We start from the raw sequence: 26,809 nt of genomic DNA, 5'->3' as shown, positions 1-26,809 counted from the left end.
ACCAGGCCTTTTAATTTTCTTAAGAGATGTCATTTCTGCCTCTGCCTCTGCTGCTCCTTGAAGCACAGTGTATAGAAGCTTTTACCCTGCACCTGACTCATTAGGAAACAATACTACCTCCACCTTCAAAATGCTGAGTGGCTATAAAGCCGAGAAACATGTATGAATACTCACAGTAAGTGATTTATCGACATTACCTGGCAGAACAATAAAATCATTTGGGTCCAGAAGGCCCCTGTTTCTGTAATGCACATGCCGGCCAGGCTTCCACTTCAGGAAATTTGCACTGGCTGTTCCCTCTACCTAAGAAGCTCATCTGCTAACTCTCTCACCTCTATCAGGTACTGATGGATGTATTTCTTACTCAAAATTGCAAACCACACCCTCAGCCCCAATATTCCTATTTCTCCCTTACCGTGATCTGTTTTCTCAATAGCATTTACCACTTTTTAATATACCATAATAATTTATTTATGTTTTGTTTATTGTCGGGGAGACCCCGCTAGAATGTAAGCTCTGTGAGGACACGAAAATTTGTTTTGTTCACTGATACATCCCAAGTGCCTGGTGATGATGTCCTCGGTATGTCTGTGTTGAGAGACTACGACTCTGCATTTAAATGGCTAAGTTTTCCAAGTTTTGTCGAAGAACAGAACATTAAAGTTACTAAACACTGATCAAAAGCTGGATTTCCCCCTGCATCATGTCAGAACAGCAGTTATCCATGTACATGGGATCATTCTGACAAAGACACAGTGCCTTTATAGGATTATATTTTGCTGTTATCCCACTGACCTACATAAAAAGACTTTAAAAAGAACGCCCTGCTGTATTTACTGTAAGGGGTTATGTTATCCACGATTTAAGGAGCAACACCTCTGAACTTGGATAGTTTTGTTTTTCATGAGCAATAAGTTTAGTTTATTCTTGTGGACAATTTGAACTGACATCATTCAGTCTTCAGAAACTCGTTAAGCAGCTGCTATGTGCCAGCACTGGCTATAGGGAACACATATGCCAATGAAGATTAGAGACCAGTAAATTGAAAACTTTAATAATGAAATAAGTGCTAATGCATGGCAAGTACAGAGAGTTCTGGGTGAAAGTAGGAGGAATACCCAATCCAATATTGAAGACTCAGGTATGACATCCTGGAATAATTAACACCCAAAGCTGAGGTATATAGGATGAACAGAAGTTGGCTGAGCAGGCAGGCAGGTTATAGCCCTCCGGGCGGGGGGTGGGGGGGGGGCAGGGCTAGATCATGTATGAGTATTTAAAGTCAAGTAAAGCACGGCTAATTTGTAGGACTGAAGCAAATGCAATATAGTCATAAAGAGAAGTGCAAGAGAGGAACTGATAGGAGAGAAAGTCAGAAAGATTAGCAAAGCCTGATTATGACAAGCCTCACAAGCCAGATTAGGGATTTAGACTTCATCTCGAGGGTAATGAGAAGTTACTTAATTGTTTTAAGCAAAGAATGACTGATCAGATGCACATAAACTGGACGTGCAGGATTAGCTACTCAGTGGAGTTACTGAGGGAAGGTTTCTACTTCCTCTACAGAGTATATGTCTGTCTCAATAGTAGAAAGGACGATGGGAGGTAGAGCGATAGGAAAGGAAGCAGAAGCATTTTAAACAGCAACTGGTGGGCCGCAGGAGACATCTGAGGGGGCAATCAGAGGATTTGTCGGTGGTGTTGATGTTTAGGGGTTGAAGACTAGGAAACCGTAATGGCACCAGTCTGTGCACGGTGTGGTATTTCTTCTACTGTACTTAGCAGAGAAGGATGATGATACTATTAATTCAAGATTAGAAGTTTTCTACTTGTATGCAGCTGGGAAATGGCAAGGCAAAGACAATGAAAATGTGTGCAAGAGAGAGGTTTTGCTGATGGACCTTGTGGTCTTGATCGGCAAAGGGAGGGAGGTCAGGGTTCAACGAGCTGAAAGAGAAAGGTGGAGAGACACAGGTATTGCAGGTCTGAGATCAAAGAACAGGGGTAGTTTAAGAAACTGAATGAGATCTGGATATAAAAGAAAAGTAGTACTGTAGTGAAGTCATATAATAAATGCATATATACATTTTGGATACATAGTTATAAAATGTTAGAGAAAGATTAACAATATACTGAGCCATTCTTCTTGACATGATTAGAATGATCAGTAAAGTAGAGTAAAGAAGAATTAGCAAGAAAGTAACATGCTATATAACACTATGTCATTCAAGGTTACTGAAGTCTTGTTTGTCTGCACCTAAAATCATCTGATAACAACCAGTAGTAATTATCACACTTTGGGAAACATTGTGTTAACACAAAGGAAGTGTCTGGGAAGACGTTAGTATACCATGGAATTTGTGTGCCACGGAATGAGGGGTCTTCGATTTCAAGAAAAACGTGAGCAGCAGAAATTGGATCTGACCAGAGCGAGCAGCTGTATGACAGCATGGACTAAAGAAGATCACCAGCCAGAAAGGCTTCCAGTTTTACTAGTCACGAAAGATGATTTCTAAGATGGAATGAGACTGCCTGCCTATAAGATTTTCGGAATAATTAATTTTCAACAGTGTCCTGCTTGATGGGGAGACTCAGACCTCTGTAAAGAGCAAACTGCAACTTGACTTGATTCTGAAGGAATCTTCTGAAGGAGTCTTGGTAATGATGAGTTAGATGGTCCGGTGTGTTCCTCTTATCACACCTCAGCTCAGTCGAGAGCTCCATTAGCTTCAGCATATGGAGGAAAGCAGGGACCCTGGAAATTTATCCTGTGCCAACTACAAAGTGAACAAGGGCTGCTGGCTGAGCTGAGGGCAACTAAAGCACTAGCGTCTCACGGCTGAGGAAAACAAGCCTTTCCCAAATTGATAGATGGGGGGAATTCTGACAGTATACTGTAGAACGCCCCCAGAAGCCTGGAAGATTAGGGAAACCCAGGTGACTGCAATCAGGATTATATCCAGGGATCAATTTTCTTGAATGAGTTTATTTAGAATATGAATTACAAATGTTGTAGGATTTATATATGACTTTAAAGATGCCTCTGTGAAATCACTTTGAAAAAAGGCAGAGGAGTAATTAATCAATCTATCTAATAAGTTCAAACTTTCTCAGGGATTAATCATGACTCTATGTAAAGATCTTCAGCGTACATAAGCAAAAAGCATATTTGTTTTCAATAAACCAAACTGGACATAAAAATTAATTAACATTTATGAGTAATTGAAGTAAATATAACATGCTTTCTCCTCAGTTCTAAACAAAAAACCATCACAAGTTTCAAAACAGGAATCATAAGATACATAAAGAATTGCTATACCATCTTAAATTATTACATATTTTAATTGATGAAATTTGATGAGATTTCAAGTTTAGAAGTAGGAGTATATTTTTATATGACATCCCAATTATTAAACTTGTTATACAGTTTTGTGATGTGTTATCCTTGTCTTAACAAAACTGAAGTGATTAGTCATATAATTATTCTCATGGAACTGAAACTCGTTTTAGAAGAGACAAAAAATTCTTAAGTCCAAATTAGGCCAATGTTAACTGCAGACAGGCATTATGAATTGTGTAGACACTGACAGTAAGAAAACAACTCCTTTGGAAAGTATTAGCATAATAGGAAAGAAATTGGAAAGATTGTCTTATATAGAGAAAGACAAAACGATAAATCTTCAAGTTCATATGATTTCCACTAAAATTCACCCTCACAGGAAAGCCTAAGAAAATTGTTTATCAAGCAAAAGGCACTCAGGCAGGAAGCAGGGTAAAGTTGGATGTTTTATAGCATTTTAATAGGATGTATTTGTTTGGGTAATGAAAAAATTTAATTTCTTGTATCTTAAATCTCAAAGACACAATCCGGGATATGAATACTAATTCTCAAATATATACCACTTGAGTCTTGCAGAGAAAACAGTTAACAACTGGCAGTTGTTTAAACAGTTAAACAACAAAACATAAATAAGTTAAACTTTATCTACGAATGTTTTTAGCAGGATGTCTCCAGTTTAAGATTGCTCATGGTAAACAAATCTACAATCTATGGATTTATAAGGCATAGCTCCGTGGCAAATATCATATAAGCTCTACAACTACATGAAGATGGCTTATTACCTAAAGATCACCCACACACACACACACACACACAGATGTGGTAACACATGTACCATATTTAGAGACCTCATCTGTTTTTCTGGGTCAGAGAGCATGTGTCCAGTGCAGGAAAGAAGGACCTGGGGAGCTTCCCTCAATGTCCTAAAACTCTCCTTGCTTTGTCTGTGCTCTTGACTGCTTCGATCCTTGAAATCACTAGGTAGCTTTGATGTTGGGTGAGATCTCTGATTTGTGTAAGGCTGATTTGACAGTCCAATCTTTTGAATTAGCTCTCCTCTACTTAGTCAACATTTCTAAAAATGCTGTACAGACTAAAATGAGACACTTGAAATAATCCAAATGCCCACAATTTGAGGAACGATTAAGCAATCTTCAATATAACATAGCTATGAAATAGAATAGAATATTGCCAATTAAATTAAAAATATGAAAACAATTTAGTTATATGCTAAAAATCTATGCAGAATTCTATTAAATGCAAAAAGAACACAGTTTATGTTACAATTAAGTAAAATGTGGTATACATACAATGATAGTTACTGAAATAGGTAAATAGATTTTTTTAAATAGCAAGGTTATGATGGAGAAGGAAGTGGAAGGTCAATGTGTGTAAAGAAACCAGTGAACAAGTCCTTATAATTGTCAGATTATAGTCATTCAGGCTTCACAGACACTCCAGTTCTCCCCGTAGACACACGGTAGAATTGCACTTCTCCATCCCTTTTCAGGTTACTAGTGGCCATGTGAGTTTTTTTTTTGCCAATAATGTGAGAAGATGTAAAGTGCACAATTTCTGACAGTTTTAAGAACTAATGAGTGGTTCACCATGTTAACTTCACATTGTTTTGATGACTGCAGAAGCAACTGTTGAGACGTAACCTCTGTTAACCTGGGTCCCTGAGTGTCTACAACGAAGAGAGCTTCCCCTATGGACCCACACTGGACACGTGTGTTAAGCCACTGAGATCTTGAGGTGGCTTTTTCCGAGTTCATCCTGACTGACCGAGCAAGAAAAGGGTAATGGGAGCCTGATGCCTTCACTGGGTAACATTTAGTAAACTATAAAGAGCTAAGCAAAGTTTGTGCAAACACAGATTTTTTAGTCCTGCAGGATGTCGGTTGGGAGTACATAGTGGAGAATGGACTTAACAGTCTTTCAGTGTAAGAACCAAATGATTGTAGGAGGTAATGGCGAAGAAGAGTGTAGCATTAAAGGCAATTTGTGTATTTCATGCCTGAAAGAGAAACTAGTAATGCCATTGAGAGAGGGAATGCATGAGGGAATAGGGGAAAAAAGTTAAAAAATATTCATTTTTGTACATAGGCCATTAGATGTGTCTAGCTGATGTTTGAAAATGGAAATCTGCAATTCAGGAGAGAGGCCAGGGCTATAGAGAAGAGGGAGAAGAGAAAGCAGCCTCACGTGCACTATGAGCTGGTTACTCCCCGCCATCTTTTACACGCACTATTTCCAATAATAATTACAATTCCACCATTTCTCTGAGAGAACTGAGTCACTACGAGGCTTAGCTACCCAGATTTGGGAGTACTATCCACAAAGGAACTACTAGAAGCCTGGGAGAGATTACAGAAAAGAAGGAGATAGTAAAGATTTTATTCAAGAGGCAGGCAAAGGAAGCAGGACGCTAAATAGGAACAGACATTTTCAGAGCCAATCGAGAATACAGTGAGGTCAAGGGAGAAATGTCAAGAAGCATGAGAGTGTTCTTCACATTAAATGCTGCAGAGAAAACTAACTAGAGTCATCATCTTCACTCTACTGAATTTTGCCTCAAATGGTAAACCTGTGAGAGGCAAAGGTTGAAAAGTACTCAGCTTTTAATATATTAATATTCTGCAGATCATTAAGTGGAACAAATCCCAAAGATGGGGTGGTTCATGAGCATTACACCTCATGTTTGCCTAAATTAAAATCTAGGGAATTAAGTAAATACTACCACTAGGAATATTTTTTATTTCTTCCGATAAAAAATCCCTAGCAAAGATGACCCAACAGATGTTGAATAAACCCCTTAACAGACCTAAATCATATAGGTAAATTAATTCCGCAAATTGCTCTCAAAAGGAATTTGAATCTCAGGGCTGATGTTGGTGTGCCAACAGCATATGTTCCTGTGGGTCACGATGCTTAATGAGATGCATGGGAACCTCTGAATTAGATGAATATTCAGAGTGATCTTTAGGGAAATCCTGAATTAGAATGCACTCCAATAATTTAATTGAAAGGTCACATAGGTGAGAGATTATTATGAAATCTATGACACAATGGAAGCGTTGTCCTCTCACAAGTGAGCCCCGCTAAGAACTTTGCGTCAAGGGCTCACGCATTTGATTTTTTCGCATTGTTGAAGGGCCCCACAGCTTTGACTTACCTGCTTGTGCCACAGGGATTTCCACTTTCGTTGCTTTGTACTTTTATTACTTTTATTCTAAAATAGCTAGTGAAAGCAGAACATCAAAGTCAATTTTACCTTAGTGAAGAATGTTTATAGTATTTATTGGACACAGTGAACAAACCTAATAATCAATATTACAAAACTTATTTAAAATACTTCATTATAAAGTTATTAGTTGTCCAAGCAAAAACTACACATTTAAATAACGCTGTTAGTCAAATTCACTTTCATATCCCTCAGAGAGTAATGTCCATGGTATATCACTTGAAACTAACAATATGGAATGTAACCAATTGTAAAATTAAAATATTTTGAACGTTGTCTATCCTCATTATATTTGGTACATAAATTATTCCTTTATTTTCATCAAAATGCAGGTAAAAATAAAACTGAATTTTTGTAATCAAGACAACATATTTTTATAACCAAGTTCCTTTTTTTTGATGCTCAGCCCACTCTTATTAAAAAATTCTTCCCAGGGGCCAGCCCAGTGGCATAACGGTTAAGTTCACATACTCTACTTTGGTGGCCCGGGGTTTGCTGGTTTGGATTCTAGTCGCAGATCTATGCACTGTCTATCAAACCATGTTATTGCAGGCGTCCTATATATAACATATATAGAGGAGGATGAGTACAAATGTTAGCTCAGGGCCAATCTTCCTCAGCAAAAAAGAGGAGGATTAGTGGTGGATTTTAGCTCAGGGCTAATCTTCCTCAAAAAAAATAAATTCTTCCCTTTACTTCAATTCTGTTTTAAAAATTTGCATGCATGTCTATTAAATGCCTAGTTTTAGTTATTATCCAATTATTTTCTATCTCTGGGTCTACATGCAATCTGTCCTTTCCTTGTCTGCTTCAGTTCCAATTAACTTGGAAATTCAGCAGGCCCCTTATGACTGCTGAATGTCATTATCTTTCAAAGAGTCTTCTGCTCTTCTTTGAAATAACATATTAGTGATCTCAAAATAGTTCTTAAAATTCTCTCTTTTCTATTGTGACCATTTATGAGCATAAGTTAACTGGCTGAAGGCGGACTATCAAAAAATGGCTGCATGACCTAAAAGAGAAATGTTACTTTTGTATAATTTTTAAATGCAATGTGTCTTATAAGTAGCCTTGATAATTAAAATAGTAAATTTCTACATAGTCGTGTATATAGGTTGTACCTATCTGTGTCCCACTTTTTCCAGGAAGGATTTTAGATAGCCCTAAAATATGTGAAATAAGCTACAAATATTCAAATAACCAACAAAAATAAGGACAAGCAATCATCCACCAAGGGGCAAGAAAAACAGTAAAGTCTGTGTCGTTGCAAAAGACTGCATCTCTTTCACAGAGGTAATATGAAAAGTTTAACAGCCATAATATTTAAAATCTTACAAAGGAGCTGTGTCCACTTGAAGAACAGGTCTTTAATGACAGATGGTGAACAGTAAGGCTATTCTCAACTTCTATCAATCATGGGGTAGAGAAGCTGGCAGTGCTGTAACGCTCTGCAACAGAAATACACATATTTATTGAGTATCTAGTTCCCTGGTAAATAAAGTGGAAGAAATTCTGTTAAAATGTTTTCTTGACACATTTTTCACAGCAATCTACTGGCCTTTTCTGCTCTATCCCTCAAGTTACTCAACATGATGATTTCCCAGGGGTCATTTCCACATCACAGTGAGACCCTCGGCTCCTGTTACCTGAATCTGGAAAGAGCTTACACTCGTGTCTAAGTACATTCTAATTCACCCTCTATCGTCATACCTTTCAAAGCACATTTTCTAGGTGTAAAAAATATATTGGCTTACCAACAAGATTTATATGTCAAAATTATCATGAAAATAAAATTGAAAATAGTAATAGATTACAAGAAGCTGTATTCATTACAGTAAGGTTGAGCTTTGGCTCCCAAATTACTAAAATGATTTTGAACAAATGACTGTTCTCAGGTACCACAGCGAATATTTGTTTTCTATTCAAAAGAAATCACTCATATTGATCTGATTTTTTTGCCAATAAATGATAAAATTGAAATGGAAATAAGATAAGCTTTAATTTTATGTTTTCTAATTCTATATTACTCTAAGCTGACTGGATAAAATAAATTGTTTTTAGCTTTTTATAATCTGGGGCTCTGCTTTTTTCACACTTGTACAAATAAATGAATCTAGGATTAAAGTTGGAGAACCTGTAAAATATCAAGTAATTATAAAATTATATCAAAATATTTAAGATGAAATTTGTGAATATCACTTTTATTCTTTAAAATGAAAAGGAGCTATCTTATAAAGTGGTTAAAATGTGTTTGTCTCTGATTTTTCCTCTCTCCAGATGTTTATAATACATACATAAGTTTAAAATAACATATATATTATTATAGTTGCTCTTTAATTTTTACCCAAAACTCGTTTCTTAGAAGATACAGAGTTTCCGCTGAAATTGAGGTTAGCTCCATCTTTATTAAATTATATTGGCTGAGGCTTTGAAAATATTTGTAGGCTTTATGCAGGTGACCTGTGCAGCTTTATTGAGTAAACTATGTTTTCATCATTATATTTTTATGATCATTTTTTTAAACCAGGAAGAGAAAAATATCAGAGGTTCAAGAATAATATTCTACCCATTCTGGTTAATCTTTCATTATACATTAACATGTCCTTTTACTTAAAAATTCCAGGTCCAGAAAATGACAATCGAATTCATTGTATACTTATTTACCACATTTACTTTAGCTGTTGTAGTAGGTTGAGTGGTGTCCCCTCAAAAGATATGTCCACGACCAAATCTTTGGAATCTCTGATGTCACCTTATTTGAAAAAAGACTCTTTGTGGCTATAATTAAGTTAAGGATGGTGAGACGAGAGCATCCTAGATTACCCAATTGGGTCTTAAATCCAATGACATGTCCTTTTAAGAGACAGAAGGATAGAAGCCACAAACAGAAGAGGAAAAAATTATGACAATATGGAGGCAGAGATTGGCCTAGCTTGCTTATGTGAAATGTGGCCACAGCCAAGGAAGCCAAGGGATGCTGATGGCCACCATGAAGTGGAAGAGGCGAGGGAGGATTCGCCCCTAGAGCACCCTGTGGGTGCACAGCCCTCAAGATACCTTGATTTCAGACTTTTGCCCTCCAGAACTGTGAGAGAATAACAGAACTGTGTGTTTTTCTAAGACACCAAGGTAATGGTAATTTGTTATGGGAACTTTGGGAAACTAATATAGGCGTAGATAGTAAAAGTGATTGGGGGTGATATAAATCAAGAAATTTGACTGACATAACTATAATTTGCACAGATCCTAGAGGATACGGTACCTGCACACAGTAGTATAATATAGTTTACTTATTTTGTATATTTGGAAAGCACTGTGTTCATCTGATTTCTCTCTTTTTAATTTTGCTTTAGGATCCCAAGGAGTGATAATACATTCAATGATATTTACCTGTTGACCATGAAACAAGTATTGGTCCCTCACTCTGTCTTCAGCATTGCTGGAAATGCAATAAAAGGATCAGTCACGGTCAAGAGTGAGTCCCCAGTCCAGGTGGAGAAACAACTGCAGTGCACATCCAGGACATAATAAAAGAACTCAAGTCCTTTTAAGGATAGAAACTATTGCCTCCTCAACCTCTATTCTAGCTCTTCTTTCCTACTTACAGAAACATGATTTATTTGAAAGGCAGTAAGGAAGATCCTGTCATTTCACAGAGAATGGCCCCTTTCTCAGATCATGTTAATCTCAGTTACCTGCCACAGAGAACATTCCTAAAAGATACACAAGTTGGGATTTGGGAAAAGAGAAATCCACATGAGTTGATGGGAGAGATGTAGGACCTGAGATGAGTGTGAAAAGATGGATAGGTTTTGGAGACATGAAAGGGAAAGAAAAGCACGCTGTAGACAGACAAACGTGAATTAAAGCTTTGAGTTAAGAATGAGCACACCATATACGCCTTGGAACAGAGGACAGTTCTGCCTCCTAGGGAGAAGAAACATGGGTGCGGTGGGTCATAAAAACCAGGCACAGGATTCATGGGGTGAAATGAAAGAATGCCTTAAGTGATCAGTTTTTACTGATTCCCTCACTTCCAGGAGAAGAATAAAATTAGTGTGAATCAATAGTGTTGTCTCTCAACCTCCCACCACTCATCCAAGTGTCAAGGAGCACGGAGTAATTGGATGATAGAAACAAAGGAGACTGAAAAAGAATCAGTCTGAAAACTTAAGTTACTTAAAAACATGTTCATCTCCCTCTTCTATAGCGCTATGAATTCTCAGAAATCTTGAAATTGAGACAACTTGCTTGAGCATTCTGCTTGAAGAACAACAGACAAACGATTGGCAGAACCCAACATGGATCAGAATTTTCAGTGGCTTCTTCGTGATCTTATAAATAAAACTTAATGTGTTTAGATAGCTAAAATTCTGGGGAAAAAAAAAGTCTCTATCTATTCTCTTTCTAATCATTCTTATTTTAGTTTTGTTTATATTAGTAGCTTAGCACTTGCATAATTCCTCCCCACACAGTTTTAAACATTTAGTTACAGGATGAAATAGTTTCACTGGGCCTCAGTCTCAGACAGACATCATTAGTCTTTCGAAAAACATCTAAAGCCTTGGCACAAACCTTTGGCTGATATGTACAGTGGTTTTTATTTTGTTTTGATTTTTAAGAACTAGATTCTTGACTCTTTGTCAAGAGTCTCCAGTAAGCTTTCAAAACAACCAACAATTTTGTAACATATTATTTAAATTAGGTAAGAAATACTGGATATTTTCTCATTTAGATTTATGTCTAGAGAAGCAGAAAATTAGCTGCAAAATATGGAACATATCTCTAAATTTTGGTGAATTCTGGCTGTTGCGATCTGCTTTGGATAAATATCTTTTTAAAAAAAAGGTGTATCCCAAGAATATGATATCCAGGTACATTTTATTTTCTTTCTAAATGTATTACTCAAAGACTTAAAAATCTACCACCCATGCAACTTTGAAAGTAAAACCTCTTGAAAATGTGTATGTGCTTAAGGAGACATGGATTGATAACAAAGTAATAAGGAGGAAGTTATCATACAAAAAAAAAATACAAGCCCTTCCTTATTCCACTTGGAGTGCAAACTCAGGAAGCCTGGTGGCCTGCAGGCAGGCCGGAGCCCTGAGGGTAGCACTGGGCGCTGCCCCCTCCCCGTCCCCCGCCCACCCTACCCACGTCAACCTCTAGACTGTGGTGGTTGCCTGGTTTGAGCTTCTTAAAATCACTGCTGAGGTTTCCATCCAGTAATTACTAACTATGGCTAAATTATTGACACTGTTAGGACACCACACTAAAAGAATTACCAAGCAAAACATATTTGAATTTACCTCAACAAAAGCAGAAAAACAAAGATCAATGTAATGGCCTTTTTCTCTGCCAAGGGATTTAAGTAATTTTAAAGCATCCTTAAGATTCCTATCAAAGTAGTGTTATCCTTTTACATATTTATCTCTTAAACTGGGAAATACATCTACCATTAACTTTCTCTTTATATCATCATGCAAGGAAGAGCTGTGTATGTTCTTGGGTTAATGATGCTTTAAAATCAGCATAAAATCAGTATGAGTTAATTTATTCATTAATTCAATCATGCAACAAATATTTACTAAGCATCTACCATGTACCAAACACTCATTTCAGCAGCTGGGGATTCAGTAGTAAATAAAATGGACCAACAAAGTTCTAGCCCTCGGATTGTTAATATTCAGCCCAGATAGACAATAAAAAACACTATATAGAGAGAGTATGCAGACAGGTGCTAACATTAAAAAACAAAGCAGCACAGGGGACCATGACAAGGTGCAGAAGGTGTGATCTCTTTAGAGACAAAAAGAGGCCTTTCTGGGAAGGCATCTTTGGGTCAAGACATGAAGGATGTGATGGAGCAGTCATGCACATACCTGGAGGCTCTCCGTGATGGTCAAATTTTATGTGTCAACTTGGCTGGGCTGTAGAGCCCAGTGCTTGGTCAGAATACTAGTCTGGATGTTTCTGGGAAGGTATTTGGTAAGTGTGACTAACATCTACAATTAGTTGACTTTATGTAAAGCCAATTACCCTCCATAATGTGGGTGGGCCTCATCCTATCAGCTGAAGGCCTTAAGAGCAAAACTGAGGTTTCCATGAGAAGAAAGAACTTTGCCTCAGACAGTAATGTAGAAATCCTGCTTGTGTTTACAGCTGCCTGGCCCGCCCTACAAATTCTGGATTTGCTAGCCTCCACAACCTTGTAAGTCAATTCCTTAAAATAATTATCTATTTGACATATTTAAATATATACATATACTCTTTTGGTTCTGCTTTTCTGGAGAACTTTGACTTATATGCTCTTATTTTCCATTTATATATCTTTATTATTTTTTAAAAATGTTGATGCTTTTTCAGTATTTGATCTTAACATTAAGTTGGGTGTCATTTTTGGTTTTCCTCCTACCATTCTAAAGGTCACCACCACAGAATCTACACTATTAATGAAATAATATCAAGAAATTTCTACAAATATTAAATCAAAATTTTATTTACACTTCTGGAGTTATTTTTAAACATTATGAGGGAGGTGAGTTTCAAAAACTTAAATTTGTAATGTTGTAGCAACACATACAAAGATTAAGTCACTTACTTTTTCCAAGCTTAAAAATCTGACTAAATTTGTATGGCCATTTTATAAAGTTTTAAACATAAAATTATTGCATTTTGACTATAAGTTCATGATAAAACATTTTTTTCTCTAATAAGATAATAGCCTGAGGTAATTTAACTAATGACATTACTTAATGCTCTTAGGAATTTTCTGGACAATGCAATTTAACATGACTGTCACTTTTTGAAACGTGAAAGAGGACTATTACAGTCAGCAGCGCCTAAGAAACAGGGCTGAGTAAATTTAGTAATTTCTGCAGAAACAGATCATTAAAGCAAAAAGGAAAGACCAGTGCATATACACAGTTTTGACAAGCATGAAAAACATGTTAAAGCACATGAGAAAAAAATAAAGGACGTGGTGAAGCTGAGATTCCAAAAGTCATAATGTATAACACGGCAAATGCAAACATCGACTTTAGTATTACTGAGATGTGCACCATGTTTATTTTTTCCAAATCAGGTCTCTAGGAATTTGTATACAATAATATGAAGAACATACCAGAGTGTAGGAGAAAAACTAAGAAGATACTCAAAAGTGGCAAAGAGGTGTTATGAGGATCGCTTCCTGTTGGCTTTACTGATCATGGACCTCGTGTGCATTTCTCCTCTCCTCTCCCTAAGGAGTTCCTGAATTCTTGTTCATCTATCTGCCCCTCAGCCACACAGCTCATGATCTGTGAGAAAGTGAAAATCAACCTCATCACCAGGGTACAGCCTTGATTGGCTGGCTATTTTAGGGCTGGCAGAAGGGATCTAAGTCTAATTAGAGTGGGTCTCCAGACTCTGGCTTTGAAGGCAGGGGCACAAATGTTGTTTCCTTATCCTCTGGACATGGATCAAGATGCATATAACCAGAGTAGCCGTTGGCAGACATATCACCACCACAAGGGAAACCAGTTTGAAGATGAAGAAAAATTTAATACCACAGAAGACAGAGCAGAAAGATTGGGGAAAGAAAAACAAAAACCAGATTTTTAGGGACATCATTGAGCTCCTCCTTGTCAATTCTGTGAGCCAATAAAATATGTTTTTATTTAAGCAACATTAAATTGACTTTTCTGTTACAACTGAAAGAATCATGTCACAATACATAATAACTGTTTTGTAAAGGCCATGGTAACAGTATTCTTATAATCAGTTTATGAAGCATTTCCCTATGATGGCATCTAAATAAAAATTATACAAAAATTGGATCTGTGCAGCATGGGAGAAGCAGCCATTGACATAACTTTATTAGAGTACTATTTTATAAAATTTAATCTTAACATAATGTGATCACTTTTCAAAAGTTGAGAACTGATCTGATTTCAAAGTTGTAGACTGATTTGTATTTCACACACACACACTCAGATACTTTCTTAATATTTGCAAATCTTTGTTTTTGAAGGCATGTTTATTAAACCAAAGTCTGATGAATATAGTAACACAGTTCTGAGACTATAAGGGAATAATTGATGTTGCAAACTCATAAACAGATTCTGAAGGAAATTTCAAAAGAAGGTTTCCAAAAATTATTTGAGCAATAGCGACATAATTGGATTGCACATACCAATTCTAAAGGAAACTCATTTGGAGGTACAGTATCTATTATGGCCACTGGAAAAATACGAATCTCATTAGTTTGTAATTAGATCTTGGGATATAACCTAGTTTGAAGGAATCTTTTGTATAGTTCATGGATGTGTTTTTCTACTCGATGAAATAAGATGTTTAAATACCTAAACATAAGATTCAACTAAGATAAATAAAAAGAAGCTTCAGGAGTTACAGAAACAAGGTGAAACTGCCCTAGTAACTCAGACGCAACAAACCATGTCCCTTTAGGCTGAACATTCGGAGATGGAAACGATTAACAAGTGGCTGCTCCATATTTAATAAGGGGCTGTCCCCCCACGAGGAGAAATGCAGATGTGATGTGCCATGCAGCTCCTCTACTAATCTACACAAAAAGCACTTTGTAAGCACTTGCTTTTTGCACGGCAATTTAGAGGTTCAAATAAGAGAAATCAGGCATATTTGAAAAAATAACTAAAGGCAGAATACAGTGTAAAAATATTCTAAACAGAATTATATGGGAACAGAATAGAAAGATCTAATGATGGCGGTCATAATAATTCTAAATATAAGACAAATCAAATATGCTCTATTATAAAGAGAAAAGCCCATATTATTTTGTAGCATTATAACACAAGAAGAACGCTATCTAATATCTCACTAATTTTCTCAGACTTATATTGTCTATCTTCCTTATTTTTTCATACTGTATGCTATCCGAGAAAGAAAACCTATTATTTTGTTTAAAAATAGTTCTGAACAATGAGAATTTGTCTTGATTATTGAATTATAATTAATCTAATTCTGTGTACCTATGGGGTAAAAACAACTTAGATTTGTTATATAATATCCATATTTGCAAGCATGTAATAAATATTATCATTCAATACTAATATCCACTAGGAACCTATATGTTTAGATAAATCATGTACACATTTGTTTTAAAAATAATTTTTAATTCATAATTCATATATTAGCAACTACTAATCAGGAATCTGTGACTATTTGGCAGCAAAAAACACCCACATTTACTTTATTATTTCTTCCACTATTGAATAGGTGTAGAAGATGTCCTACTAGAAAAATTAAAATTATTTAACTTAAAGAAGTTAAAGTATGGATTTGAAAGAATCTCTAATTATTCTGTGAATCTGAAGGAAGAATATGAATATGATAAAGATACCATGCAGGGACATATGAAAGTTTAACAGGTACAATTTGGGTGGCAACAAGAGTTTCATTTCATTGATATAAACGCAATGGAGAAATAACAGGAAAAAAAGATAAGTTAAAGAAGGACCACAAAATGAGTCTGAGCTTAGAAAAGATCATTCTAGATAAATTCTGTTGATGGGAGGTGATGAGAGTAAAAACAGGTAATAATCATATACTAAATAAATGTATTATGATTAACAGGTTTAAATAAAAACTATATTTTAAGAAATATTAATGAAAAAGATACATAAACAGAATAATAAATATTCAATTAAGAAAAATAATTGTTGAAAAAACTGGAGGAAAGAGGTACCAAAAAGAACTAAAAAAAATCATAATCCATTTTCCACAACCAAGTCTTTACAAATCTCATATTTTGTTAAAAGTTTTGACAATCTATACAATGCACAATAATACTCTTTTTATTATAAACTTTGATAAAATTAAAAGGAAAACATTTGGCTCCCATTGGTAGTTTTTATATAAAAGGAGTGTCTGCTTTACTAAACGACAAATGTTCTCAATGTTAGTATAATCTGTACGTGAAATTATTTAGTTAAAATATTCCTTAAGAATACATTTGTTCTATTCTAAAAGTCTGTCCTAAAATCACAACAAAAACATCTGATCATATCTGCAAACAGAACTATTTTTAAAATAGAATTTAAACTCTATGATGTTTGGATCATTCTAGAGTAAAATAAATATTTGGAGAAAAAATGTTCAGTTGCATTTACCAAAAGACTTTCTTACCAAGCAAAGGAATCATTAAAATAGCTTTAGAATAAGAAAATTACACCAACAATAGTTATATTGTACTTAAAGGCAGTTTACATTAGGTTAAAATTAATCTTTATCATACAAAAAAAATAATTCTTTTCCAATGGCACCAAAATTCCTTGGTAGGCCATATAGCAGTGTGGGGTATAAGAGTATGGCAGGAACGAGATTAGGCTAGAAAAGCACAGGTGCTCCCAAGATTGATACTCACGGGAAGAGAAAATTGAATTAAGGTTGAGAGCCACAGATAGAGTCTTTGGACAACCCTGTAAACACTAAAGCCTCAAGTCAGGGCCAAAAGAAGTTAGAAACTAGGCAAAGGAGACTCAAAGCAACAACATTAAGAGTTTGTATGAGTTTGCTACTGAGTCAAGTGATTAGGTTGCTCCTAAAAGTAGGCTACCCAATACTGACTAGAGTGGGAGAAAAGGAGTGGGAGTTCTTATCATCCAAATCAAGTTATAAACTATTGATATTATGAAAATGAAACGTTGATTGAGAGTTTATCTAATTCTGTGATTCTCTTACCAAGGAAGTTATAATTACAGTGAGTATCATACAATATGGCATCCTTGGAGTTTACCAAAGATATTTGGAAGATGTCTATGTCATTTTCTTCCACTGAATTTTTGATCTTTTGAACTTAACTCTTATAGGTAAAAATCCCTGCCCAGTTTCGGAGGGAGGTAGAAATCAAGAAGTCTTCTACCACTTGAACTGTTAGGTCTATGAACTGAACTGACTCTACCTTACACTTGCATTCCAATAACTGGACTAGGTCCCCCTCTTCCTATAAAATCATGCCCCATTTCGTCCATTAGTTTCAATAACCATTTATTTCCTGCTCCTCTCTTTCAGGCCTAACTCCCTTCTTCAATTACTTGCCGGAGAAGGAATCTATCTAGTTGGTTGAGGTCTGGTCAACAGTGCTACATCTCAGGGCTTGACCCCTTTTTCCTGATGCTGCTGGTCTGCTAGCCTGAGCCTTTTGTTAATTGCAAATCCAATCAGCTGTGCTGCCCATTTTATCATTAGAAATGCACCTGGTTGTTCACCTCCTGGCATTTCTCTCTGAGCCATCCTACAGTCCTAGAACCACATAGAAAACACCAGGCCTTCTCTATATCTGCAGTCTTCATAGCACTTAGCTCAGGCCTGTGCTCGATAAATGCTGATTAGGTGAATGAGGAACAGAGCCATGATGAGAGGCTTCAGTATCATTAAGGTATAACAGTAAAAATTATTTTTTAAAATAAAGTGAGTCAGTGAGGCAAGAACATAATTTTTATCCTTAAACGAAAATGAATATCATGTTCAATGCTGATTATATGTTTGATAATGCAGTGTTCTATCATGGAAGATCATATTTCTGAAAGTACATTTTATCATTTTCCTGTTTTTCATTCTCCTCATTTTATTATTTTTTGGCATTTTTCTCAATGTCTTGATTTTCCAATTTTCCTTATTCTTTAATGTTGATGTGATATTTTGTTATGTTTTCCTCTGCACCAGTTCATATTCAACTCTTTTCTCTTTTTATTCAAAACTCTTAACCAACACTGTTGAGTCTGGAACAGAATAATGGGCCCAAGAAACAAAAAAGTAAATAAATAAAATTGTGCCAGTTTTCTGGTTGAAACCTGAAAAAAATACACTTCTAAAGGCTGAGTCTTCATTATTCAGGGCATGAAATAAAATAGGAATCATCTTTACAGCATAGAAACTTTACCTGCTGTAGTCGGTGGCTCTTCTTCATCTGACGCTGTGATAAGAGGAAAAGAGGTGATGTGGGGACAGAGGGAGGGTGGGGGAGGGGGAGGGAGAGAGAGAGAGAGAGAGAGAGAGAGAGAGAGAGAGAGAGAGAGAGATGTTGAGATTGAATGTAAATATATTTCACATTTCCAAACAATGACTACAAGTTCCTGACTTGTAATTTTATCGACAGCTTAGAAAGCTGTCATTAGATAATTAGATAATCATATATTTAATGGGTATTTACAGTAAATTAAAACTTACTCTTTTAATTTAAAATATGCATTAGAAAAAAACCATTCAGTTCTCTGAATTTGATTGTCCTTTCCTTTTGCAAACAAGATTGACTTTATTTAGTTTGAGTGTAAATTATAATTATTATAAATAATATTGTTTAAAAATACAAATTGTATATAACCTATAAATACCCCACTTTCCCACTTTGTGGGAATTTTCTATTGGCAAAGAGGAATTAAAAAGCATTGTTGGTAGTCACAAATTTTGTTCCATGAGGTAGAAGTTATAAATATGATAGGGGTTATTAAACCTTAGAAAGGCTCAGAGTCACTTTGGGTGTCAAACACGAAGATTCTAGCTTCTTCTCTCTCTCTGTCACACACAAACACACTCACTCATGTGTACCACACACTTTAAGATTCAGCAGTAGTGATTATTATTATATTAAAAATTACTATATTATTATAAAAGGAAAGGCCACAATATGAAACAACCTTATGCTAAAGCAGTGGTTCAAAACTCTGAATCTGTATTAGAATGACACACTTTGGGCCCCACCTCAACTGATTAAGTCAGAATCTCTCTCAATGGTACCAACTTGCAGCCAGGATTGGGACATTACCAGGTAACATCAGTACAAGGTAATGAGAACGGTAACTCATTAAACCGTGAGTCATTTTAAAAGGGAGGGATTTTTGAGAGCAGGAAGCCTCTGAGCCTAACAATCTACTCCTGTGTGTCCGTGGGGAAGGGAGCATGGTGGGTTACAAGAGTGAGAAAAAGAGTTTCTCTGAGGTAACGTCCCGGTTTTGCCTAGAGTCCACCTCTTCACCTTTATCCCAACAGACACACTCTGTGAGGAGGTATTTCTGCTCTGGGCACAAGCGCAGCTTACCCAGAATATTACCACTGAATTATACGACATGAGCCAGTACTATTTCATTCGATTCATGAAGTTTTAAAATAAAAACTTACTCAGCTGAATTGCTTATAAAGGAGCTTTGTCCCCAGGTAATTCGTTAATCAAGGGACCACTGTGTAACCAGGGAGGGTCTTCTCTCTTTTCCGTTAAGGTGACATCTGCACAGAGTACACGTTAGACAAGCTTACTTTGTGTCCTGACTATTTCCCTCTCAACGTTTGGCTTGTCTCCTTGGCACATATAAAGAAACAGAGAGAGCAAGCACAGTTGGGATGAGTGGTGTGGAGAACATAAATATTTAAAAAGCTGTTTGCTGCTTTATCATGACCAAAATATATCATAACATGTTCAAAGAGGAAAACTCTCAGTAGCTTCCGGGAATTCCCTTTTAGGAAAACACCATAGGGGCTTGCAGAAGAGCTCACTTAGGTTGTTATTAATGAAAGTCTAGAGGTTCAAAAGGGAACAACAACCTTCCACTTACGGCTGGTCACTTTATGTGTGTGACCTCAATTTATAAAGCAACCAATGAGATGAAAATTCCTCTCATTTGATAGATGGAGGTACAGAGGTTCAGAGTGACAGAGCCATTTGTCTAGGGTCAATCTGAATTTGAGTTTAAAATCAACCTCTTTCCATTATGCCTTACTGTCTCACAAAGTGCTGATTCAGTATCCACTTAGCGAGAAAGAGAAAAAGGGAGAAAGGGTCATGGAACGAGGACTGGCTAGACCTCTGACAATGTTAGTCTTAGCATAACGGGGAAAAAAAACTGGATTTAGGGGCTGGGAGAGAAATCCCTTTAAGAATCAAGTTCTCCCTTGGAAACTTCTTCAAGTCTCTTACAAACCAGGATAGACACAGGTAGGTGAGAGTCTGACTATGTGGTTAAATAAAACATCCTAAGCAAGTGAAGCCTAAGGAAGAAAGATTAGACATGCTGAGATTTTATTCCTCCATTACACATGGATAAGCAAGAAATTTTAGGAAAAAACTAGCAAGCACAGAAGTAAACACAATTCCAAATTTACAAGAATGAGAGCAATCAGAATGACATAAAACCAATGCCTCTGGGGCAAGCAGTGCACTAACCTACACTTGAGCCTGTAATACCTGAAAGCATCTTCGTAACGAGTTAGTAATATTAGAGTCAACAGGAACACAAATCTGCATACAATTCTATTTCTATGCAACATCTCCATAGTGGTTGTTCCTCATAATGTATAGATGTTACTAACCAATATTCACACTGTTAAAATATACACACACACACTCAGAAAGGCACATACACAAGGGATAGTAATACTGTTAATTCACTGTTTTCAGTTATCTCTGGAAAAGACAGCTAACTGCATCACCAAACAAAGCATCATCAACTATTAGTGTCTGGCAGCTGAGCCCGAGAAGTACAATGAAGCCTTGAAGTGAGTATTCGCAGCCTATTTAGTGACATTTAAGTGAAATAAGTATCACAGAAGATAATGTCATGCTACTCAAATGATTCATCACTCTTCCTCTTCTTAGAATTTACAAAACCAGGAAATCAAAGTATATATAAAAGTCTGTGTCACATGCAAGTTACTCTAATTAAAACACATGCACCAAGCAAAATGAAAATAAACTACCAAGTAACTCTGTATTGCTCTGCCTGGTCAAAATGTAGAAGGATGTACTGAAATTGTGGCAATGGTAGGAAAACAGACAATAAAAATATATATCTGATACACAGAATTTAACTAAGTGTGGTCCTCTCATTGCCCATAACAAAATCACTGTGGATGTTTGTTAAAATGTTCCAGATCTACTGAATTTGGATTTTGGATGTTAGCCCAGTTTTCTGCATTTTTAAAAAGCTCGGCAGTTGACAGTTATGAACACTAAATGCTAAGAATTAGGACTCTACTCATTAAAGTTTGTTACAGCAAGAAAGAGCCGTGGGTCCAGCTGCTGGAACTGCCACCGCAGGAGATGAGCAGGGTTCTAGGAAGCCACTGGCCAGCGTACTGGGGTTGCTTCCCCAGCTTTCAATGCTCTTTCTCTTGTAATATCTTCAGGTTTACTTGGATATCTACATCAACAAATCCTCTAAATCCCTCCAATTTAGGGAGGAAGTCTGTACCTCAGAACTAAGTAAATCTTTTCCCTTTTCCTGGTCACAGTATTGGTCCAGGCAGGCATATGACCCATCCGGGACAACCATGTACAAGGACAGGTTTGCATGTGTTTGGGTGAAAAGAGGCTCTTGGAAAGGGAACTTCCTCATTCTTCCTGACAAAGTGTCTGGAAATAACCATCCCTCTCTCTGTCTTTTAGATGTGAACAAGGAAGTCTGTGGCCCCAGAAGTTAGTTGGCAGACATCCTGCAACCATGATAGTAGCCAGCTTTAGAAAGAAGCCAGTCCTGCGCAAAGGCAGAGTGGAGAAACAGAAAAAAATTAGATTATTGAGATATTGTTAAGAATCATATCCAGACCGACCTCTGGACTGCTGGTTCTGAGGAAAAATACTTCCACTTTATTGTTTATCTAGTTTGAGTTGAGCTTTCCCTTATTTGCAACTAAATGGCATTCTGCTACAACCCTGACCAGTTTTGTTGTTCCCATTTAACATATATTAGAATGCATAAGGAATTCACTATCTCTCAGGCAGGCGAGACCAGAAGTACATACCGCCCAGGGCTGGGCTTTCAGAGGACAGCTGGGCTTTCAGCGCTTAAGTTTCCCATGCAGCTCACCACCATGTTTTGCTACATTAAACCTATTCCTCTGCTTTGAAGTTGGTCACTGCTTTTCAGGACAGTCCGGCAGTGTACATGTTCATGAACTGGGTTGGTGCTTGAGAAGAGGAGGCATCCTTCAGACTTCCCTTTCTTTCCCTCTTTTCTCCCTCCCTCCCATTCTCCTTTTTTCCACAGGAACACTGGCAAGTACAATAACTACCCAAACCCAAAGGGCTGTGTACTACCCTGATATGCATATGACATTGAACCACACATACTTGTTCATCGCACAGGCTCTAGTCTCTCTATATGGTCTCAACAATACTTGTATCTCCTGTTTTTGTTTGTCTTATCCTCAGGTGTTTTCAGTAAATTTTCAGAACTTAGAAATTCAATCCATTCAAAAGCAATTCTATACCCAACGTGGCTCACCGTCAAATAGGAAAAGCTCACTATGAAATATATAAAATACATTCCTTAGCATATTGCAATCTACTTTACATATGGATGTTACTCAATTCATACTGACTTATGGATCATTTTGTTTGCTATATTAGATATCTAGTTAATTATGCACCAAATATGCTTTGCAAGTGTAGAGTTATCCATGTAATTCAGTATTTCCATAAGCAATTAAATAAGAAATATGTATTTTTGTACTCTGACAGTATTTTAGAATATTTTTATTCAACTGCAGTGATGTAAAAATAACAATGATGATGTTTATGAATGACGATATTCATGCCTGCCCAGATGTTAAATGCTATAAATGTGTGTGTCTGCGACTGCCAAGGCAAAGAAGAGCAAATGTCATTTCAAGTTTGTGAACTCAGTCATTTAAGTAGGTTGTGGAGTTGCCTCTAGAAGTATGCAGAGAAGTATTTAGAGAGAGATTTTGATTTATGTAGTTGTTCGATTGTTCGTTTGTTGGTCCTTGGCCAATGGTCCAATGTGGACATGCCTTAGGACTCAAAAGTTCCTATTACCAACTTCTTCCTTGGGAAAGTATAAAGAGGAGTGTTAGTCTCTCCTGGCCAAAGACTTCAGACAGCATACCATGGGCTCAATTCTACACTCTCAGAACTGCAGAGTATTTGGTTCACAGTGAGGAGCGGCAGAATTGTACTTGCACAGAAAATGTTCGGAGAGTTACAAAGTCTTCTCTTTTCTATCAGTCTTTTACATGCATTTTGATTCCTGTGCTAGATTTGGAGGATGATATCTACATGAGTATGGTTAATAATATATAATACATAAAATATAATTATGTACACATGTAAATAGTACATAAGTATATACTTATTTGCATGTTTATTAGTCTCTCCCGTTAGACGAGGAGTTTCATGAGGGCAGGGCTGCACCTTTTTTGCTCGCCGCTAAGTTTTTAGAATTGTGCCTCCAGCACTGAAGGGCTCAATAAATGTTTGTCAAAAGAAAGACAGAAAACACGGATAGATATTTAATACAGTCCTCTCTGTTACTCTATAAAATTCAGCTGCCTCATTATGCTATATTACCAGATTTACCAAAGAGAAAACCTACATTTTCATATATGTTTTAGTTAAATAAATCCATGTACAATTAAATATGTAATAATTTATATAACTATATGTAGCCACATAAATCAGATTATCTTTCTTGGAGCAAGAGAGAAAAAGAATAATGGTTGAAAGGACAATGGTAGCTCTCATAACCATCTGATCATCTCATGAAAAAATAAATCTGTGATTTTAAACTAACTCAAAAATCATCAAACTACAGTTTGTTAGTTAAATAGCTTCATTAAAACATACCCACAAAGTGCACTTTCTATGTTTAGTAGTGATATAGTTCACATGGGTTTTATAAGCTACTTATACAGTGAATCATGTTAACACAATTATCAGTGCATTTGTGATTTTCTCATTTTAGAAAGAGGTGCAAATGGGGAAAATAATAAAGAATGAATGGAAGCTTTGGTTTCACTTTCTGCCACTGAGTAAAAGAAAACAAATACATATTTTATAAAACTAAGCCGGAGTATTGGGAAGCTGGGAAGTAATATGACTCAATTAGCCTACATTCATATCCAAACTAATATTCAAGAGACTTTGGGGACGTAATTGGGACACATTTTCCTATTTAAAGGCAGCACTAAAGATTTTCAAGCTAGGTGATTTGACATTACAAAGGGTTTAGAACTCAGTATTTCATGTATCTATTCAATTGCCCTCAAATATCCTTTGTTTAATCAGTGTGTCCTTCCTCCTGATCCAAATTCATTCCATCCTGTGGACTGAATTCAAGTCTCACCACTCTTAGTTCTTCAGTATTTACTTCAATCTCCAGATTTATGTATTTATTCCCTTCCAACTCCCACTGGCTTTTAAACGATAACTTAAAGCCAGTTCTAAAAGCAAATGGCAATAATACTTTCCAGTCTTGTTCCCAAACTGGACATTACCCACTCTTCTTCCTGCCAAGGCAGTGCCTAACTTTTAGTTTTGTATAGTGCACATGATTGGTGCTAATTAAGTATTTTTAGAAAGCTATCCAATTTTACAGATGAGAAAATAAAGTCTAGCAAGTGAATTTAATGGCTGTTTTTACATTATTGTGAGCCATACAAAGCGAGGACTGGAAATTAAACCTCAGATAGCCTTAGAAAATTCATGGACAAATAGAAGGGAGAAACTTGTGAGGGATAAAGCAGACCAGAAGTTAATATAAATGATTGCTCAGATTTGTCAATTTTCAGTAAAAGTAATTCATAATCGTTTTGAAAATTTAATACAGGAGAGGGAGAATAATTGTACAGTGAGAATGCTGCTTAAAGTGAGTAGGAAGCAATGAAGCTGAGGTTACCTGTTCACCATATGTGAGTTTCATTTGGTCATAGCACCCATATTATTCTGTTTCACAGAATATGATAGAAGGATGCTGACACCATCAGGATTATGTTGTACGGATTTCTGCTTTACTTATGTGTGGGAGACCATGGACTTCCACCTCAGTTCATTTCCATAAGTCTGGATAAATGAGCTAATCTGAAAAGCAAATCTGTTAAAACCAAAAGAACACAAAACTAAAAAGTAATGGATAGATCCAGCCATATTGGCACAAATCTCAGTGACACCATCCACTTAAGGAAACCACAGAATCATCACATATAAAATGTTAATACCAGAAGAGATTTTGTGATTAAGGGTGTTGGCAAAATGTCCATTGTTACAACGGGTTAAGGTTTGCATTGCGAAATAGAAGTATATTTGTTTAATCATCTAAATTACCAACTAAAAACTCACCTCAAACTGAATTTTAAAGTAAAACTATTTAAACATCAGACTATATATACATATATAGTATATATTAATAATTATATATTCATTTATAATATAATAAAGAGGATTCTACAATAGATGCTGTTTTATAACCTTCTTTTTTCACAAATATATTGTATATATTTTTCTATGTCAATATAATAGTAAATATGGACAGTATTGAATAATTTTCTATTTTATGGATATATCATGGTTTAGTTCAGTATCAAATGATATTTGGATGGATTCAGGAGTTCTCGCATATAGATATTTCAATGAATGATCAGACTCCATTTGAATAGTGGGAGAAACATGAAACAAAAAAAAAATGACTAGATAGCTTCATTAAGTAAATAGGAGCGCATAATCCTAAACACAATACAAAATATTCACTTTTTATAAATAAGGCTACTAAATGAACCTCTTTTCTATGCCATCAGCCTATCTTTAGTAATGTGCTTCTTAACTATATTGGACAATCTATATTTGTGCTTTCTTCTTGTGAAAGTTACTCTCTTGTAATAGCTACCGTTAGTGGAGGTCAAGTAAAACTTCCAAAGTCCCAAGTCCACGTAGCACAAGACACAGAGACAAAGAGATGGCTGAGTCCTGTGCTCAGGTAGATGCAGCCTTAGAATGATGAACACATTTCCCTGCTCGTCACCCTCTACCCGACTGGGGACGTTTAGGGTTGAATACTGAATATTCTGTACTTTCTAGGATATAAATAATATAAAAGCTCAGTGTTTTTAAAAAATAAATCGTGACTAATTGAAGACAGAAATTTACTTTATTACAAAATCTTAGCTTATAATTAGTGTGTGTGTGCGTGTGTGTGTATACAAGCCAGTATTTAGTATGTTACAGTTATTTCCAACATGACATTTTTACAACTTTAAAATTTGCGAAGTCTTTTAGTAAAATATCATTCTTTTTTTATTGCTTGTATTCCAAAGAGGAACTTACAAATTTTATGATGGCTTTGAAATGATGCATTCCCAAAATATAGACCCACACATTTGGCTTAATTAAAATATCTTTTGAAACTCAAAAGATGAAGGGAAAAAAACAGTGGGCACGTCTGATGGAAGAGAGCTGAGATATTTCTGGAGGATCTGTCTGT

The 26,809-nt window shown here is 36.1% G+C and overlaps 1 protein-coding gene across 2 annotated transcripts in view; it reads right to left on the bottom strand.

Moving 5' to 3' along the window:
* EDIL3 (EGF like repeats and discoidin domains 3) overlaps positions 1-26,809 on the bottom strand; it is a 381,430-nt gene that overhangs the window by 219,141 nt on the left and 135,480 nt on the right. The window contains exon 3 of one of the 2 annotated variants that reach the window (XM_008539038.2): positions 18,487-18,519. The exons of the other annotated variant lie outside the window; for it this stretch is intronic. Coding sequence (XP_008537260.1) covers positions 18,487-18,519 — 33 coding nt within the window. The remainder of the gene's footprint in view (positions 1-18,486; positions 18,520-26,809) is intronic. 2 annotated transcript variants of the gene reach the window in all.

This window comes from Equus przewalskii, chromosome 13 (genome assembly GCF_037783145.1).
Source record: "Equus przewalskii isolate Varuska chromosome 13, EquPr2, whole genome shotgun sequence".
NCBI lineage: Eukaryota > Metazoa > Chordata > Mammalia > Perissodactyla > Equidae > Equus > Equus przewalskii.
This window is presented reverse-complemented; position numbering and strand designations above follow the sequence as displayed.